This window comes from Mustela lutreola, chromosome 9 (genome assembly GCF_030435805.1).
Source record: "Mustela lutreola isolate mMusLut2 chromosome 9, mMusLut2.pri, whole genome shotgun sequence".
Lineage (NCBI taxonomy): Eukaryota > Metazoa > Chordata > Mammalia > Carnivora > Mustelidae > Mustela > Mustela lutreola.
In genome coordinates this window covers 11,892,747-11,911,738 of record NC_081298.1, presented here as the reverse complement: position 1 = coordinate 11,911,738, position 18,992 = coordinate 11,892,747, and the positions used below count along the sequence as shown (strand labels likewise).

Genomic DNA, 18,992 nt, shown 5'->3' with positions numbered 1-18,992 from the left:
CCATTGGATGTTTTCTGAATGGTTTTTAATTTTTTTAAATTTCAGGTAAAAAATAAAATGACAAAAGAACAATACATTAAAATGAATCGGGGTATCAACGATAGTAAAGATCTCCCGGAAGAGTATCTCTCGAGCATCTACGAAGAAATAGAAGGCAAGAAAATTGCCATGAAAGAAACAAAGGAGCATACAATCGCAACCAAATCTGCTAAGCAGAGTAAGGTCTACTGACAAATTATTCCTATTAATCCTAATATTTAAGTGTATCAGATTGCATGATTAAGTCTCCTGATGATTTAATTTGCATATCTGGATATCTGAATAGTTAATGTGTTTAAATCAGGGTGATTATGTTGATTTTCTCATAACCATCTTCTTGCTAGATTTGTGATTAGCTACAAGAAGGTATTTAAAATGAGTAATCTGAGAGCTAAATTATCCCACTCAGTGTTCCTTAAAACTGCTTTAATGCCAGTGGTGATGGTGCTAACTTTGAGAATTCTATGGGGGAAGGCCCGTGACACTCTTGGCTTCAGCAGAGCGCAGAGACCGATAGCACAGGCTGCAGAGCCACACTGGCTGGGGTCAGTCCCACCTCCACTCCTTACTGGGTGTGTGTCCCTGGTCAGAGAGCTGAGCCTGTCTGTGCCTCATTTCCCCCGTCAGTAAAAGGGTACTGTTGGGAACACACTCATGAAGGGGCTCAGGAAGATTTGTGACTTAACCATTGTAAATCTTTTAAAACCATGCCTAGCCCACAGCGAGCACTCAGTGGGTATCAGCGGCTGCTATTAGATTCTCATTTCTCTGTAGGCGTAGCTAGTGAAAAACAGAGACGGCTGCTGTACAACCTGGAGATGGAGCAGATGGCCAGAACGGCCAAAGCGCTAATGGAGGCCGTGAGCCATGCCAAGGCCCCATTCACCAGCGCCACTCACTTGGACCATGTCCGCCCGATGTTCAAAGTGAGTATCCTGAGAAGCCAGGACCTGGCTCGGCCTGACTCTGGAGGGGGCCGGCTAGAAGCCAACCAGAGACTCTGTAATGGCGAAGAGGTGGAGGAGAGGAGAGGTCAGGTCTGGGTGCTTCTGTCTGGACAGTAACTCAAGCGAGTCCTTCCCAGAAGCCCTTTGATGGCATGGGGCGTGTGCCAGCATGGGCCCCATAGTCAGAATGGATGGTTTGCATCCTGCCTTTGCCACCTTGGAGCTCTGTGACCTTGGTCAGCTTACTCAGCCTCTCTGTGTTCCTCATCTGTAAAATGGGGACAAGCACAGGGTTGTTGTCGGGGCTGCTGGGTGCTACTGAATGAATGAAGAGCCATTCAGGGTAAACAGATAGTTTCATTTTGACCTCTCACCTTTGTGGCCTCCGGGTGAGTTTACCAGATGAAACTAGTTGGAGGTAAAAAGACAATATCCTGAAGTGTCTCCTTTTTTAAAGTCTAGAACAGATATGTGCCTTGTAGACATAACGCATAGTTTTTCTCTAAGGTATTTTTGTAGTAGCTGTCAATATCCTATTAGTTGAGCACTTGTAGATTCTTGTGAACCTTTTATTTCCAGGGCATTCACAGGAAAATTGGAGGAAAAGTAAAGTCTAAATAATTTGAATTAGGTGCTTTTCAAAAAACTATAGAGTATGAGTTGTGTGTAGGTTTTTTTTTTTTTTTGTCTTAATATTTTATTTCTTTAATTTTTATTTTTATTTTATTTATTTATTTATTTATTTATTTTCAAGCCCTTGTGTCAAGGGCTGACTTTCAATAGATCGCAGCGAGGGAGCTGCTCTGCTACGTACGACACCCCGATGTGTGTAGGTTTTATTCCCTGTGCCAGCCTAATGGGCACTGCCTGCCCGATACACTGTGCAAGAACCATTCTTCTGCCCTGAGTAGACTTCGCAGGGAACGGACTAGCCTGTTGATGAGTGATGTCTGCCACGAATGCACGTAGACGTGGTGGTGGCACACTCCCCACGTATTTCTCTTCCTTCCTTTTGAACCATACGTGTAGTGAGGAGTGTATCTGTAGTGATACCTTTGACAACAGTTGAGGAATCATTTTATATTGTGAACGGCATAGATTGAAATCAAAATAGGAGTGAACTTGGCATGCTGGCTGTGTTCATAACGAACAGCGTCACCTCTGAGTGCTTTCTCCATGCTGAAACCCTAGACATGATGGAACCCTCACTTCCTTTCAGCTGGTGTGGACGCCGCTGTTGGCAGCCTACAGCATCGGACTGCAGAACTGTGACGATACGGAGGTGGCCTCCCTGTGTTTGGAGGGCATCCGATGCGCAATCCGGATTGCCTGCATCTTTGGAATGCAGGTGGGTGGAAGTTAGCAGGGCTCCAGAGAGCCTGGTGGGCTGTGTTCTTTCAGATTTGGCAAAACTCAGAAACTATCAGACACTTCCAATTAGCCAGAAAGTCTCAGCAAACTACCTACTCATGCCTGCTGAGAAGAAGCCCACGGATTTATGCTGACAACAGGCTCGTTAGGGGGAAACTGGAGATTTGGATTGTAACCCTCCTCAGCGGGTAGGTGGGGTCTAAGCCACTTGATTGCATTCGACAAAACAGACTTCCTATCTGCCTGCCTAATTAGCCTGCCCTTGTGCTAAAATATTACTTTTCCTTTTAAGATCAGTTTTTATTATAATGTCCTTCATTTCCAAGTCTTCTCTGGGGGAAACAATTTACTGCAAAATAAGTATGTCTGTAAACCTTTGCATCTTGAAAAAATTCAAACAACTGATCCTTTGAGAATTGAGTACAATTCTCAAACTTACCAGTTAGGAGGCTGTCAGTCCCACCCATTATTTCCCAAGTAAGAACTTGCACCCATTTATTTTGAAAAACTCGAATGTTCTATTCCTGTGTATTTTACAGTTAGACATTTTCTTCTGTACCAAGCTCCCAGGCTTTGACATCAGGCAGTCTGGCTTGCAAAACCTAGCCCTGCTGCTTCTTTAGCCACATGACATTGGCCCAACCAGCTCCTCTCTAAGACATCCTTGGTCCCTCTTCTGTAGAGTTGAGGAAATAGGCCTACATTGCAGGGGTGTTCCAGAAACTAGAGTGTATGTGGCACTCTTAACATTCTACAGATTCCTCTCCTACTCCCTCCAGAGGGAAGTGAACATGGAATTTAAGTTTGAGGTCAGGTGCAAAGGAGAGAACCAGCTTTCAGCCACGTGGCTCATGGGGATGCTGGGTAGCAGGAAGACACCAGCACGGAAGAACTGGCACGTTGCTGTGTGTACAGACGGTATCAGGAGCCCTGTGCACACACAGGTGCGTGGACGTGCCAGCTGGCATGCTAAGGGTGGCATCTCAGCACGCTCTCCTGGTTGGGTTTTGTTGCAGCTGGAACGAGATGCTTATGTTCAGGCTCTTGCTCGCTTCTCCCTGCTGACGGCCAGCTCCAGCATCACAGAAATGAAGCAGAAAAACATCGACACCATAAAGACGCTCATAACAGTGGCGCACACCGATGGCAACTACCTTGGGAACTCCTGGCACGAGGTGCATTTCCTTTGAAAGCCTGATCATTGCCTTTTGTTAGTTAGGAGAACTCCCAGCATTCCTCTCATTCAGTGTCCATCTTCTGTCTTGGGTCGGTTCCAGTTCTGCAACTAGAGTCAAGTCTCGCTTTAACTCTGGCTTTTCCTTTATGCACAAATACCTCACGTCTCTGAAAGTCAGCCTCTGGCCTGTGGTGGGTGCGTCCAGATGCTCCATGTCACAAGAGCACAACCACCCCCGCCCCCGACCCCCGCCACCAGCTCCGGTTAGCATGAGTTTGCTTTTGCAACAGATTTCCTTCCACTGCCCCAAGCCCTTGGGCTCCTCCTGGGAGCTCATAATATCCCTGGGAGCCTGATCTCTTTCCTAATCATACCTGAAAAGGATAAGGAAAAGTGTTAAAAATCCCGAGTGATAGAATTATGCAGATTTATTTTCTGCCTTTTTCCCTTAAATTACATTACCTGATTTCTCTGGTGTCTGCACATATTGCTTCTTGCTTTAGAGAGAAAAACTGTAAGAGTAGAGGTGAGTGTGCAGAGTGGTGGGGACCATGGGTACCTAGAGGGGACGTGGCTGCCTCCTCCCCCATGGGGTCAAGTCCTTAAGGGGGAAGGCTGGACTGCTGCGGTCCGGTGTGGGTTTGCAGCTCTGCCTGCCTGTGTGGTATACAGGTCCCATGCGGGCTGCACCTTCGTGGGGTTGCCATGAGGTGAAAGGAGGGCCTGTCCGGGGCCCAGAACTACATTTGGCAGGTGGTGAGGACCCGGTAGGTGTTAGCCCTCCCCCTCCCGCTCATCGCGGCATGTACCTTTGTCCCCTGTCGCCCAGCCTTCCCTTCCTCCATCCCACCCTTGGAGTTTTCCGTATTAGAAGAGATGGAGTGGGTCGGAGTAGGGAGGGATGGTCGGTTGGGTTTTGGTTTTGGTTTTTGTTCTTTAAGTTATCTCTGTGCCCAGGGTGGGGCTCAGACTCAGGACCCCAAGATCAAGAATCACATGTTCCACCAACTGAACCAGCCAGGAGCCATTTTGTTGTTGTTGTTGTTGTTGCTGCTGCTTTGTTTTGTTTTTAAGTAAATTCCTGTTTTCTGAGGAGTCACAGTACGTACTGAATGAGTAAATAGCTGCTTTCTCTCATAGAACTTTTTTTAACCTCAGAGGCACGATCTCAATAGGGTTCCTGCTGGTTGCCATGGATATAGCAGCACCCAGAAATGTTAAAATGAATTACCACCTATTTGATGGTCAGAAATCAGGCTAGAGGGCGCCTGGGTGGCTCAGTGGGTTGAGCCGCTGCCTTCGGCTCGGGTCAAGATCTCAGGGTCCTGGGATTGAGTCCCGCATCGGACTCTCTGCTCGGTGGGGGGCTTGCTTCCTCCTCTCTCTTTCTGCCTGCCTCTCTGCCTACTTGTGATCTCTCTCTGTCAAATAAATAAATAAAATCTTAAAAAAAAAAAAAAAAAAAGAAAGAAATCAGGCTAGAGCCAAGAAGTCCTTGGCTGCAAGTTGTCAACATACTTGAGACGCTGGCCATCCTCCGCTTCTGGAAAAGGGAGGGAGTTAATAGGAGTTTACTGGTGATAATTTAGTAGGATCGTTGTATGTGGAGCAATCAGGGCACGGCTCTGTCTGCTAGAAGTAAGTACCTTTCTCAGTACCAAGCCGTACTCAGTGGTATAGTGGACTCCCATGTTCTGAGATCAGGTCATAACGTCAGCATGAAAGGCAAAACCCAGCTTTAGTCAGAAGTTCCCATGAAAATCCCTTAGGAAGGGTTTACCTGGAGACCTCCATGCTGTCCCTTGAAAAGTTTCTGGCAACCAGTTTTTCCTCCAGTAAAAGTCAAGACCCATGTCTGTTTCTTCAGATAAACTCCCATTGAGAAAAGGCTTGTGTGTAGGTTTGTCTTCTCCACCCCAGAACCACCCCGTGGGCCCGGAAGCTACAATTATTTTTCCAACTGCACACCCATTCCAGGACATGTTCTGATTCACTCAGTTAACCGAGTAATAACCACCAGCTATTTTAAGTGCTAGGGGATCCAGCAGTGAACAAGACAGCATTGACGCCCTGTTGGTACTTCAGGCCGAGAACAAGCAAATATGTGGCATAAGGCCAAAAGTGGTAAGGGCTGGGGGGTGGGGAATTGTGGCCAGGGAATGGTAGTAGAGAGGGTGTGCATGCAATCTCGGGGCAGTCAAGAGAGGTCTCAGGGACACATGTGTGAGCTGGGAATCTAAGCGGGGAGTGAGCCGTGGGGAAGAGTGTAAGGAATAGCAAGTGAACGGAGCAGCAGGGAGGCTAGCGTTTGCGTCTGAGGGGTGGAATAGAGAGGGAACAAGGAGGGGCTGAGTAGAGCGGGTGGCAACTTCCTGGTGGGGGATGCCCTGCTCCAGTCAGACAGCTTTTCTCTCTTTCTAGAGCGCTTATGACATTTGCATAATTAAACATCTGTATGGTGTAACTGCATCGTACCTGCTTTTCTTTTGGCCATTTTCTCTTCTACTTTTTAACAGTTTGAAAAAAAGATAGTGACGTCTGTCTTCCAGGCCTGTAGTCAGGGGGTTGCCTCGCCAGGATTAGGAAAACCACCCCAAGACCCTCAGATTTCATTCTCACCTGAAAAGCTGTGTGTTTCAAAGAGCTCTTGAAGGACTAAGATTGCAGTGACCTTTGCAGGCCGGAAACGGGAACTCACTTCTTCATGCCTGATGTCCTTTTCGTTAGATCTTGAAGTGCATCAGCCAGCTGGAGCTCGCTCAGCTGATAGGAACCGGGGTGAAAACGCGCTACCTGTCTGGATCTGGGCGTGAAAGAGAAGGGAGCCTGAAGGGCCACACACTGGCGGGAGAAGAGTTCATGGGCCTTGGCCTTGGTAAGACACCAGGCCCCACGGCTGGCCATCGCGGAGTCACAAGTTAACTGGAATGAAACGCTTCCTGTCTCTCAGGACTGTCACGCAAACCAGCTCTTCCTTGTGTGCCCGCTGACAGTATGTTTATTAGTGGACGTGGAAGTGCTGCTTTGGCTCTCTTAACTGTGATTAAACTGTTGAGTAAATACCTGTTTTATCAAAATCAGCAGGGTGCATTACTTTTCTTTCTGTGCATGTTAAGTATATTGGGGGGAGAAGCCATTTACTTCAGAAGGGTACCGCTTTAGTACCTAGTGTTAGAGGAATGGGGGTGTGTATCTCCAGATTTTGACAAGTAGGTGCAGCGTCACTTCCATGTTCGTTATCTGGAATGGTTTCTCGTGGAATCGAGAAGCTCCCGTCGGTGAGCTCTGACAGCAAATAAGACAAACAAATGTGCCTGGCCACATTCTAAGCACTTGGTTTACTCATTTTAACTCATTTAATTCTCTTAGTCACACAGTGAGATTGGCACTGTTGTCATCCTCATCTTGTGATTGAGGAAGGTGACGCTGGGCTGAAGTGATCGCACTGCGGCAAGTGGCAGGGGCAGGTTTCCAACCCAGGCTGTCTCAGGGCAGAGGGCAGGCTCCTAGGTCCCAGGGACACGGACTGGAATAGTACAGAGTGGCGGGTAAGAGCTCACACCGTGTGGAAGGGGGAGGCTGTACTAGCAGCTGCTGCTTAGGGCGCGTGCAGGGATGGCTGGAGTGAGGTCGTGGAGAGCACATGGGACGCGGAGCAGGTACCGGCCGTCCCATCTCTAGAAGCTCTAAGCTGGTGCTGCTTAATTGTGTATTTGTTCTCTTAAATGTAGGCATTCGACACTGTAAAAATGAGCAAGACTATTAAGAAAGGGAGGTGGTTGGTACAAGCAAGGGAGCTCGTATTTTAAGAATCAGAATGTATTTCAAATGCCAAAGCCTTCATTTAATTTTATTCTGTCATCACTTGAGGGTGTTTTTGTTATGTTTTGTTTTGTTGTGCCTGCAAACCATTCTCTTATGGCTCTCGTCTCTGCATACCGATGCCACAGAATACTTTGATCTAAATACTTGACTGTTTCTGAAGCGATTCTGATTTTGCGCATTGTGTTTCAGGTAATTTGGTGAGTGGTGGAGTGGATAAAAGACAGATGGCCAGCTTCCAGGAATCAGTTGGTGAGACCAGCTCGCAGAGTGTGGTTGTAGCTGTAGACAGGTAATGATTTTGTTCTCCAGTGAAGCTGGACTGTCCAGGAGCTTGGCAGATCCTCTGTGTGGTTAATGGATTCTTAATCTGTTTGACTCTTGTAAGTGTTGTGAGCTCTAGATCACTCGAACTAGGAAGTGGCACACGTGATCCACAACTGCTATTAACCTTCATGTTCATTTGAATTCCTGACCTTTTTAAAAATAAGTGTTTTTGCTTGTGTTGATGTTTTAGATTACCTTGTTTCCTTAGTAGAAATTACCTTTTAAAATTTTTCAAAAAGGCGGGGGAACTGGGTGGCTCAGTGGGTTAAAGCCTCTGCCTTTGGCTCAGGTCATGATCCCAGGGTCCTGGGATCGAGCCCCACATCAGGCTCTCTGCTCAGCAGGGAGCCTGCTTCCTCCTCTGTCTCTGCCTGCCTCTCTGCCTACTTGTGATCTCTGCCTGTCAAATAAATAAATAAAATCTTTAAAAAATTTCAAAAAGGGCTTAAGGTATAAAGCCTGTGTATGAGTGAGAGGTGGCCACATTGATAGTTTGCATTTCTTTTTCCTTAGAACCTTTCCATGATACCCGTTTCCTTAAACTAAACAGTCACAAGAAATATAGGTATTCTTATTGAAAGACATTCATTAGATACCAGTATTTAAAATATGAATTTTCCAGGGCGCCTGGGTGGCTCAGTAGGTTAAAGCCTCTGCCTTCAGCTCAGGTCATGATCCCAGGGTCCTGGGATCGAGCCCCACATTGGGCTCTCTGCTCAGCATGGAGTCTGCTTCCCTTCCTCTCTTTCTCTGCCTGCTTCTCTGCCTACTTGTGATCTCTGTCAAATGAATAAATAAAACCCTTAAAAATATATATGAATTTTCCAAAATGAACAAAGTCCTGAAAAGTACCCTTCAGTAATCATGTACACTGCTGCTCATGTGGTTAATGACTTTCCCACAATAGTAAATACAGGCAGTGTTACAGTGCCTGGGTGGCTTAGTCATTAAGCATCTGCATTTGGCTCTCGTCATGATCCCAGGGTCCTGGGATCGAGCCCCACATCGGGCTCCCTGCTCGCAGGGGGGAGCCTGCTTTTCCCTCTCCCACGCCCCTTGCTTGTGTTCCCTCTCTTACCATCTCTCTCTCTCTCTCTCTTTTTTTCTGTCAAATAAATAAATAAATAAAATCTTTAAAATGAGCTTTAAAAGTTAATAAATAAATATAGACATCGTTGAGATGATAGCGGTATAGAATTGGGGCATCATTTGTATTGTTCTCAGAACAGTCCTCTTCGTATTTTAAACTCTTTATCAGTATATTTTGATTACCTTGATCCTATTGCTTCCCTGCTTCTCTCCAACAGAGGTATTGTCTGTAACATACTTTTGATGAGTTTTTCCTCACATTTTTCAGTTAGGTTTAGGCTAAAAGTACAAAATGTTTATTCCATTAACCACACTAATTTCTTTTCTGTTTCTCTGCCTTAGCCAGCTCATGGATACTATTATCCCAGCATCATTTTGTGTGCCATTACATTTTTTAAAAATTGAGATATAATTCATATACCAAAAGACTTATTCTTTTTAAATGTACAATTCAGGAGGTGCCTGGGTGCCTCAGCCAGTTAAGAATCCAACTCTTTATTTCAGCTCAGGTCATGATCTCAGGGTCATAAGATCACACTCGTAGGGAGTCTGCTTGAGATTCCTTCCCTCTGCCTCTCCTTCTGCCCCTCCCGCCCCTCATGCTATGTGCTCTCTTGCATACACTTTCTCTCTCTCAAATAAATACATCTTTAAAATATGTGTGTACAGCTCTGTGGGTTTTCGTATATTCAGAGTTGTGTGGTCAGCACCACTATCAAATTTCATACTTGGTCTTAGCCAAAAGGCTGAGAAGCTTTGAATTTCATAGCATTTTCAACAACCTGTACTTATTATCAATCACTGCCCATTTCCTCCCCTGCCAGTCCTTACGGCCACTAATCTTCATTCTCTCTGTATAGATTTGCTGATTCTGGGCGTTGTTGAATTGTCCATTTCTCCCTTTCAGTTTTATCTGTTGTGCCTTGTGATTTGGGGGCTTTGTTGTTAGGTGCATATGTATGTGTATGTTTTCTTGACAAATTAAACCTTTTATGTTATAAAATGTTCTTGGACTCTAGTAATGATTTTGCAATCTCTTGTCTTACATTGGTGCAACCACCCAGTTCTCTTTTGGTTACTTTTTTGATAAGCTGTGTCTTTTTTATTCCTTAATTTTCAGCCTGTTTGTGTCTTCGAATCTAAAGCAAGTCTCTCTGGGGGCACCTGGCTGGCTTAGTTGATAGAGCATGCTACTCTTGATCTCAGAGATAGGAGTTCAAGCCCCACGTTGGGTGTAGAGCTTACTTAAAAAAAAAAAAAAAAAAAAGTAATAATAATAATAATAATAAAGTGAGTTTCTAGACAACAGATGGTTGGACCATGTTTATTTTAGTCCATCCACTAATCTCTTCCTTTGAATTAAAGTGTTTTATCTATTTAGATTTAATCATAATTCAATTGTTAATGGGTAGAATTTAGATCCATGCTTTTTCTTTTTTTATAAATACGTGTTGTGTTATTTTCTCCATTCCTTCACTGCTTTCGTTGGTGTTAAGAAATTTTCTAGTGTATTATTTTATTTTCCTTGTTTCTTTTACTGTGTTTTTTCAGAGTTTTTCTTACTGATTGCTTTGGGGAATCATGATTAATAACATCTTAACTTTAACATTTGACTTTGAGTTAGCGTCCACTTAACTTGAGTAGTATGAAACATCTTGCCTCCTATACAGCTCCGTTCTCTGCCCTCTCCTTTCTGCTGTTTCCATATAAGTTACATGTTTATACACACCTGCCCATCAACACAGATTACTGACAATTACTTTTGCCATCCTCAAATCAGATGGATAAAAATGAATTACAAACAGAAAATACGTGTTTCCCCAGGCATCTTTACCAGTGTTCTTTCTTTTTTCAGATACTTTTGACTTATTATCTTTCCTTTGATTTCAACATGAAGAACTTAGTTTAATAGTTCTTATAGGGCAGCTCAGTTAGCAATGAATTATCTCAGATTTTGTTTATCTCAGGGTATTTTAGTTACTCCTTCATTTTTTGAAGGTTGGTTTTGGTACATACAGAATATTTGGTTTGTAGTCTTATTTCAGCACCTTGAATCTGATATCCCACTGCCTTTGACCTCTGTGATTTGTGATGAGAAATCAACTGATAATTTTCTGTAGGATCCCTTTACACAGTGGTGAGTCTCTGCTTTTTTGCTACTTCCAAGATTCTTTCACTCTGTGGCTTTCAACATTTTGATTATTATATGTCTGAGTTTATCTTACTGGAATTTGTTGAGCTTCTTGGATGTGTAGGTTGTTGTTTTTCACCAAATTTGGGGAGTTTTTAGCCATTATTTCTTCATAAGTTCTTCTAGCCTCTTTCATCTTTTTTTAGGACTCCCCCTTCTGTGTATGTACTTGGTAGTGTCTCACAGGTCTGTGACATTTTCTTCATTTCTTAAATATTCCTTTTTATTTCTGTTCCTCACACTGCATAATCTCATTTAACCTGTCTTCAAGTTTACTTATTCTTTCTTTTTTTTTAATAAATTTTTTAAAAGATTTTATTTATGTATTTGACAGAGATCACAGGTAGGCAGAGAGGCAGGCAGGGATGGAGGGGTAAGCAGGCTCCCTGCCAAGCGAGAGCCCAATGAGGGGCTCGATCCCAGGACCCTGTGGTCATGACCTGAGCTGAAGGCAGAGGCTTTAACCCACTGAGTCACCCCGGTACCCCAAGTTCACTAATTCTTAAGTCTGCTCAGAACTGATGTTGAGCCCCTCCAGTGAATTTTCCATTCCAGTTTCATGGGTTTCAACTCTAGAATTCCTAATTTTTTTTTTACGATTTTATTTTTTTATTTGACCGAGAGAGAAAGCACATAAGCAGGGGGAAGGGCAGAGGGAGAAGCAGGCTCCCGACTGAGCAAAGAGCCCGACACAGGACTTGGTCTCAGGACCCTGAGATCATGACCTGAGCTGAAGGCAGATGCTTAATGGACTGAGCCACCCAGGAGCCCCTATCACAGGAGGCTTTAAAAAGCTCTGCCATACACCTGGGTGGCTCAGTCAGTTAAGCATTTGCTTTCAGCTCAGGTCATGACCTCAGGGTCCTGGGATTGAGCCCCACATGGGGTTCCTTGCTCTAGGGACTCTCCTCCTTCTGCCCCTCCCCCTGCTTTTGTGCTCTCTCTCTCTCTCTCTCTCTCTGTCAAATAAAGTCTGCTTCTCCCTCTCTCTCTCTGTGCTCTCTGTCCCTTTCCCTTGCTCTTCTCTCTCTCACTTTTTTCTTTTTCAAGTAAATAAATAAAATCTTTAAAAAGAATAAAATAAAGCTTCCTGTGGGTGTCTCATTCCCAGCTTTTCCTTTCAGGTTTTTGGCCAGGTCCTTGTTTGTCCCGGTTGTGACTGCCACCTCAGGGAGTGACTACAGGTTGCTTTTGACAAACGTCCCAGGGAAAAGGCTTTTTGCACCCAAAGAGGTCTGAGTCAAAGACAAATCCTGAAAATGGGGGTTTCCAGGGTATTGCCAGGCAGGTCAAATAATGTCAGTTCTCAGAGTCTGGTGTTTTGGGGGGAAATTCTAGGACTGTTGTCTTCTCTCCCATGGAGCTAGGTTACTGGTTTCACAGTTACTGTGACTTCAAAGCTGTTGGTTTTCAGCCTTTCTGTGGAGCCGAGAAGACAGTAATGGAAATAGGCCAGCCTAAAACACCATAATAGTCTCTGTTTATACCAAGATTGAGCCTTTTTTCTTGAACAAACATTTTTCCAGCCTTTGGTAATTTCCACAGCTCAGTCCTGAAAGAGTTGGTTCGGATAACTTTTTTTTTTGCTAGGTTTTGTTGTTGTTGTTGTTGTTGTTGTTGTTGTTTTTATCTTATGGAGGAGCAGCTTTTTGGAGGTCCTCACTCTCACACCCCCACTGTTTTGACATCACATGATGTTACGTTTTACTCTCCCTTCCAACTTTGATGTGTCACTTTTTCTTTCTACCATTATAGGCATTTATGCTCCAGGTTCATTGACCAGTTTTGTACCTATGATGCCTCAGTCATTTATTTTAGTGGAGGTTCCAGACCTGAAATGCTTCTTTTTTGCCTTTTCTTTGGTGTTTGAAATTGAAATGCAGCTTCCAAATCTAACTTTTATTTTATTGTGTCTGAAATTATCTTCCTAGAATTTTTACTGGATCTACCAGACTGGATGGAAATGCCATAGGTATGTATTTGTCACTCGTGTGTGACAACTACAGAATCCTCATGTTGTGGCTGTCTGGCCATTACTAATGAAGCCTCGCATGTGTTGTTGGGTCTGGCCTGTAGTTGACTTTGTCCGCTGGCTGTGCGCCGTGTCCATGGACGAGCTGGCTTCCCCGCACCACCCCCGCATGTTCAGCTTGCAGAAGATTGTGGAGATATCGTACTACAACATGAACCGGATCCGGCTGCAGTGGTCCCGGATATGGCATGTGATTGGAGATCACTTCAACAAGGTAACTCTTCAGATTCAAAAACCACTCTATCAGTGTCCAGAAAAAAGCAGGCAACTGTATTCAAAGAAGTGAGAGCGTTTAGGCACTTAGACAGATTTCCCTGCTATCTAAAAGTAGGACATTGCTATGAAACCTTTCATAAGCCGAAATGGTGTAAAGCAGAGAGGCAGTTACCATTAATTTCTATGGAAAAGTTGTTGAGCATTCCCACACCCCAAAAATAACCTCTTATAGCCTTTTCTGATATCTTAGGACAGACACATCTTGCTGACAGTGCACAGAATTAAGATAAAGCCCAGATGCTCACTGACACGGTTCAAAGCTCTGGTGGCTTAATGCTGAGATGCTGAGTGCAGTTCTCGGGGAAGGGGCTTGGCAGCGCCACTCTGGCTGCTGGGGCGCGTGCTGCCTCTGTAACAGCTCGCTGCAAAGCAAATGCTCGATGTTATTTTCACTTTTCATCTTTTTTTGTAAAAGCAAAAATCCCCTTTGGATTTTTCTTTTTTGGTTAGTGGAAATAGATACTAAGGTAGGTCTTTCATAAAAGTGAAGTGGTGGGGCACCTGGGCGGCTCAGCTGGTTAAGCATCTGCCTTCAGCTCAGGTCATGATGTCCAGTTCCTGGGATCGAGCCCCACGGTGGGCTCAAAGCTCAGTGGGAAGTCTCCCTCTGCCCCTCCATGTGCTTGTGCTCTCTCTGTTTCTCTCTCAAATGAATAAATAAAATATTTTAAATATATATAATAAATAAAAGCAAAGTGGTGCATGGGGCGCCTGGGTGGCACAATCAGGTAGGTGTCCAACTCTTTTTTTTTTTTAAGATTTTATTTATTAGAGAGAGTGAGAGAGAGCATGAGAGGGGAGAAGGTCAGAGGGAGGAGCAGACTCCCCATGGAGCTGGGAGCCCGATGCGGGACTCGATCCCAGCACCACCATCAGGCTTCCCCTAAGCCAAAGGCAGTTACTTAACCAACTGAGCACCCAGGCACCCTAGTTGTCCAACTCTTAGTTTGAGCTCAGGTCATGATCTTGGGGTGGTAAGATTGAGCCCCACATCAGGCTTTGTGCTCATTGCAAAGTCTGCTTGAGACTTTCTCTCTCCCTTTTCCTCTGCCCCTCTCCCCATCCTCAAGTGAATGAATAAGTCTTTTTTTTAAAAAAAAAAAGCAAAGCTGTGCCATGTGACATTGGGAGAAGCAGAGGATTGTCAAAATTCATTTTCCCTCTGGAGCATATTTACATATTTGTAGGTAACTCATGGAGTATGAAATTAACATCTTAGTGGTATTAAAAATACTGTAATATCCATATGCAGGGATGCCTGGGTGGCTCAGTCAAGCGTCTGCCTTTAGTTCATGTCATGATCTCAGGGCCCTGGGATCAAGCTCCCTGTGAGGCTTCCTGCTCGGCGGGAGCCTGCTTCTCCCTCTCTTTCCCACTCCCACTTCCCCCTGCCACTTGTGTTCCCTGTCTTGCTGTGTCTCTCTCTACCAAATAAATAAATAAAATCTTTAAAAAATATATATACCCCGGGGCGCCTGGGTGGCTCGGTGGGTTAAGCCTCTGCCTTCGGCTCAGCTCATGGTCTCAGGGTCCTGGGATCAAGCCCCGCATCGGGCTCTCTGCTCAGCCGGGAGCCTGCTTCCCCCCTCTCTGCCTGCCTCTCTGCCTACTTGTGATCTCTCTCTCTGTGTCAAATAAATAAATAAAATCTTTTAAAAAATATATATCCTATAATCAAGATGTAGGCTAACACCATAAAAATCATTATAGTCACTGGACAGACATTGGTGTTTGAATGCATGGCAGAATCCTCGAGTGTCTTTTGAGTGACCAAAGAGCAAGTTACATTCTATGTAGTTTCACTGTTAATGTCACTGCTTCTTATATTCTGGCTTTTGTTGCCGCCGCTCTGAAATCTTTGTTGAGAAAACTAGCTTTTATTAAAGATTTGCTTGCTTATTTGAGAGAGAGAGTGCACACACACAAGCCGAGGGAAGAGCAGAGGGAGAGAGACTCTCAAGTAGGCTCCCCGCTGAGCGTGGAGCCTGACACAGGGCTCTGTCCCACAGCCCTGAGATCATGACCTGAGCCAAAGTCAAGAGTTGATGCTTAACCAACTCAGCCACCCAGGCATCCCTAGAAAACTAACATTAATTTTTACATCAGAAGCTAGAGATTTGTGTGTTCTAAAACTGACAACTACTGAAAGAAAACCAAACTACACTTGTTTCCCTCCACTAGAGGTTTCATCACATAAATACAGGCACATCCACACATATATTAAACAACTTTTTTTTTAAGATTTTATTTATTTATTTGACACAGAAAGAGAGAGACAGCAAGAGAGGGAACACAAGCAGGGGGAATGGGAGAGAGAGAAGTGGGAGAGAGAGAAGAAGCAGAGCAGGGAGCCCGATGCGGGACTCCATCCAGGGACCCCAGGATCATGACCTGAGCCAAAGGCAGTGGCTTAACCAACTGAGCCACGCAGGTGCCCCTTAACAAATTTTTAAAAATCAGAACACGTGTGTAGTGTGTGTGTGTGTGTGTGTGTGTGTGTGTGTGTGTGTGCATCTGAGATGCCATTAACTTCTTAAAGGAAAAGTAATAGCTCAATAGCACTGTTTCCTCCCAAAACATATTCCATGATTTCAAAGCAATTTTCTCATTCCTGGATTAAAGAATTATAGTATAGATGCTTAGAAGTACTCTGAGTAAAAAACAGCTTATCCAAAAGAAAACTGCAGTCCCTCCATTGAATGGAAGAAACTTACAAAAAGAAGCAGGTGTGGGGCGCCTGGGTGGCTCAGTGGGTTAAGCCACTGCCTTCGGCCCGGGTCATGATCTCAGGGTCCTGGGATCGAGCCCCGCATCCGGCTCTCTGCTCAGCCGGGAGCCTGCTTCCCCCCTCTCTGCCTGCCTCTCTACCTACTTGGGATCTCTCTCTGTCAAATAAATAAATAAAATCTTTAAAAAAAAAAAAAAAAGAAGCAGGTGACCCTTTCATCTGAACCCTCAGGGAAGACACTGCCTCGAGAGCCTGCACATGACCCAGACCCACCGTTTGCTGAGTGAGTGGCAGCACCACCATCAGGCATCAACCGGCAGTCAGCAATCATCTTGCTCACTATTCTGGGTAACAACTTCTTAGTGGACCAGTCAACTTAACTGGTGTGAAATTGCTTGAGAGAGGGAATGCGAACCATTATCGTCACTGTGCCTTACCTTGTATTCTCGCCCAAGGCCAAGACCACTAAGCTGGAGCAAACGTTGCTCACTTATTCCGTGAAATATTGCCACTAGCAGCCGTGGGATCCTTTTTTCTTTCAGAAGTAATAATCCAAAAGTGTTTCAGTAAACCTTTCCCAGCTTTTCTAGAGTCTAGATTTCATGTTCCGTGGGCCTTCTTCAGGAGAGAACATCAGTTTGAACAAGTCACTATTCCCACCTGCAGTTCTGTTGCTAAGGCTCATTAGGTGCCAGTTCTCGGTTACCTGCGGACCACTTATGGGCAGCTCGGGATATAGGCTGACATAGTGATGAGACAGTCTATGGCCGTCACCTTCATTACCATTGTCCCTTCCATCTCATCAGAGCCATTAAGCACAAAGTTAAGGAAAACTCAGTTGCTCCCTCCGGGGCTCTTCATTCTTTCTACTACCCCAGGAAGATGTTCTGCTTCCCCTCGGGAACTGCAGCACAAAAGAATCTCGTAGGTTTGAGGAAATGGGTGGCTGAAGACAGCTGTAACTTAGCTCTTGGCATTCTGGCAGAGTCTTGGAAACAGTTTCCATGTTTCTCTTCTAAATTAGGACACTTGTGTGTCCTGGGGTATGCAGAGCTGCACGGTAAGCTCTGGAGTGGTATTCCTGCTGCGGGATTTCCTGAATCCTGATGTTTTGGGGAGGAATATTCTTTTTATTAGTATTTACGCTAATGAATGTGACATAAACACCTTTTAAAAAAGTACTGCTAGGGGCACCTGGGTGGCTCAGTGGGTTAAGCCGCTGGCTTTGGCTCAGGTCATGATCTCAGGGCCCTGGGATTGAGCCCCACATCGGGCTCTCTACTCAGCGGGGAGCCTGCTTCCCTCTCTCTCTCTGCCTGCCTCTCTGTCTACTTGTGATTTCTCTCTGTCAAATAAATAAAATCTTTAAAAAAAAACAAAAAAAAAGTACTGCTAAAGCCACGTTTGACCATCACCACTTCCCTTTTGAACCCTCCCCAAACCAATTATTACCAGTTTGGTATTTATCTTCTCAGACATTTTTCTGTGGACGTTTATATGTATATACTCATAGAAATACAAACAATATTGTCCTGGTTTCTTTTGCTTTTTTGAAAAAAACATAACTAGTATTACACATATCATTTTGTTACTTGCTTCCTCCACTTAGCAAGGAATCTTAAACATTTAACTATGTTATTAGTATGTATGAATTTATTCCTTTTTAAATTGTAAAATACACATAAAATTTTTCATTTTAACCATTTATAAATGTACAGTTTATTAACGTTAAGTACGTTCACTTTTTTTTTTTTTAAGATTTTATTTATTTATTTGACAGAGAGAAATTACAAATACACTGAGAGGCAGGCAGAGAGAGAGATAGAGAAGGAAGCAGGCTCCCTGCTGAGCAGAGAGCCCGATGCGGGACTCGATCCCAGGACCCTGAGATCATGACCTGAGCCGAAGGCAGCGGCTTAACCCACTGAGCCACCCAGGCGCCCCAGTATGTTCACGTTTTGTGCAACAAATCTGTGGAGCTCTTTTCTCATCTTGAAAAACTGAGACTCTAAACCCATTAAATACTAGCTTTCCTTTCCTTCCTCACCCAGACCCTGGTAACCATCATTCTACTTTCTGTCTCTCTGATTTTGACTACTCTAGCTACCTCATAGAACTGGAATCAGACAGTATCTGTCCTTTTGTGACTGGTTTCTTTCACTTGGGATCATGTCCTTAAGGTTCATCCCTGTTGTAGCGTGTGATGGGATTTTCTTCTCCTTCTTCTTCCTCTTCTTTTTTTAAAGGCTGGACATACTTCTTTTTAACTGCCAAATGTTACTCCATGCCTGTGAACATACCATTATGTAACCATTTCCTATTGATGTTTCCAATTTTTTACTGCAACATTACTTCCATTAAAAATAAAACCTTTTCAGGTCAGACCACAAGCCAGGGAAGTTTCTTTCTTGGAGCTGGCTACTGCAAGATGCCCCAGATCCGTTGGCAGGGGTTCTGGTAGGAAACATCCCCTTGCTCTGCTTGAAGGATTCTTCGTAAGAGAAAAGTCTGAGAAGCAACTACTAAATATATACCCTTAATACCAGTCTCTAAAAGTAGGTAAACTATAGACAAGTACAATTTTAAGGAAATTTTAAAAACCTCAATATTTGTGCTGAATTTTTTGAGGCCAGTGACACTGTCGCTTCAGGCGACAGATGTGGGCAAGTATGCAAAGGCTTTACAGAGGGGCACTTGGGTGGCTCAGTCCTTAAGCATCTGCCTTCAGCTCAAGTCATGATCTCAGGGTCCTGAGATCGAGCCCCATATCGGGCTCCCTGCTCAGCAGGGACCCTACTTCTCCCTTTTCCACTCCCCATGCTTGTGTTCTCTCTGTCACTGTCTCTCTCTCTCAAATAAATAAATATAATATTTAAAAAGAAAAGGCTTTACAGAGACTTTCAAGTCTTTCGACCTCTCTTATATAATCAGGTAAAATTAATTAGAGCACAGCATTGCTTAATTGACACAGAGTTTCAGCTTTGGTGGAGTTC

The 18,992-nt window shown here is 44.4% G+C and overlaps 1 protein-coding gene across 1 annotated transcript in view; it reads left to right on the top strand.

Moving 5' to 3' along the window:
- The window catches only part of ARFGEF2 (ADP ribosylation factor guanine nucleotide exchange factor 2), a 101,169-nt gene that overhangs the window by 51,129 nt on the left and 31,048 nt on the right, over positions 1 to 18,992 (top strand). Inside the window, exons 18-25 of the mRNA XM_059132888.1 lie at positions 46 to 217; positions 814 to 965; positions 2,206 to 2,334; positions 3,374 to 3,532; positions 6,262 to 6,409; positions 7,549 to 7,648; positions 12,895 to 12,935; positions 13,040 to 13,209. Coding sequence (XP_058988871.1) covers positions 46 to 217; positions 814 to 965; positions 2,206 to 2,334; positions 3,374 to 3,532; positions 6,262 to 6,409; positions 7,549 to 7,648; positions 12,895 to 12,935; positions 13,040 to 13,209 — 1,071 coding nt within the window. The remainder of the gene's footprint in view (positions 1 to 45; positions 218 to 813; positions 966 to 2,205; positions 2,335 to 3,373; positions 3,533 to 6,261; positions 6,410 to 7,548; positions 7,649 to 12,894; positions 12,936 to 13,039; positions 13,210 to 18,992) is intronic.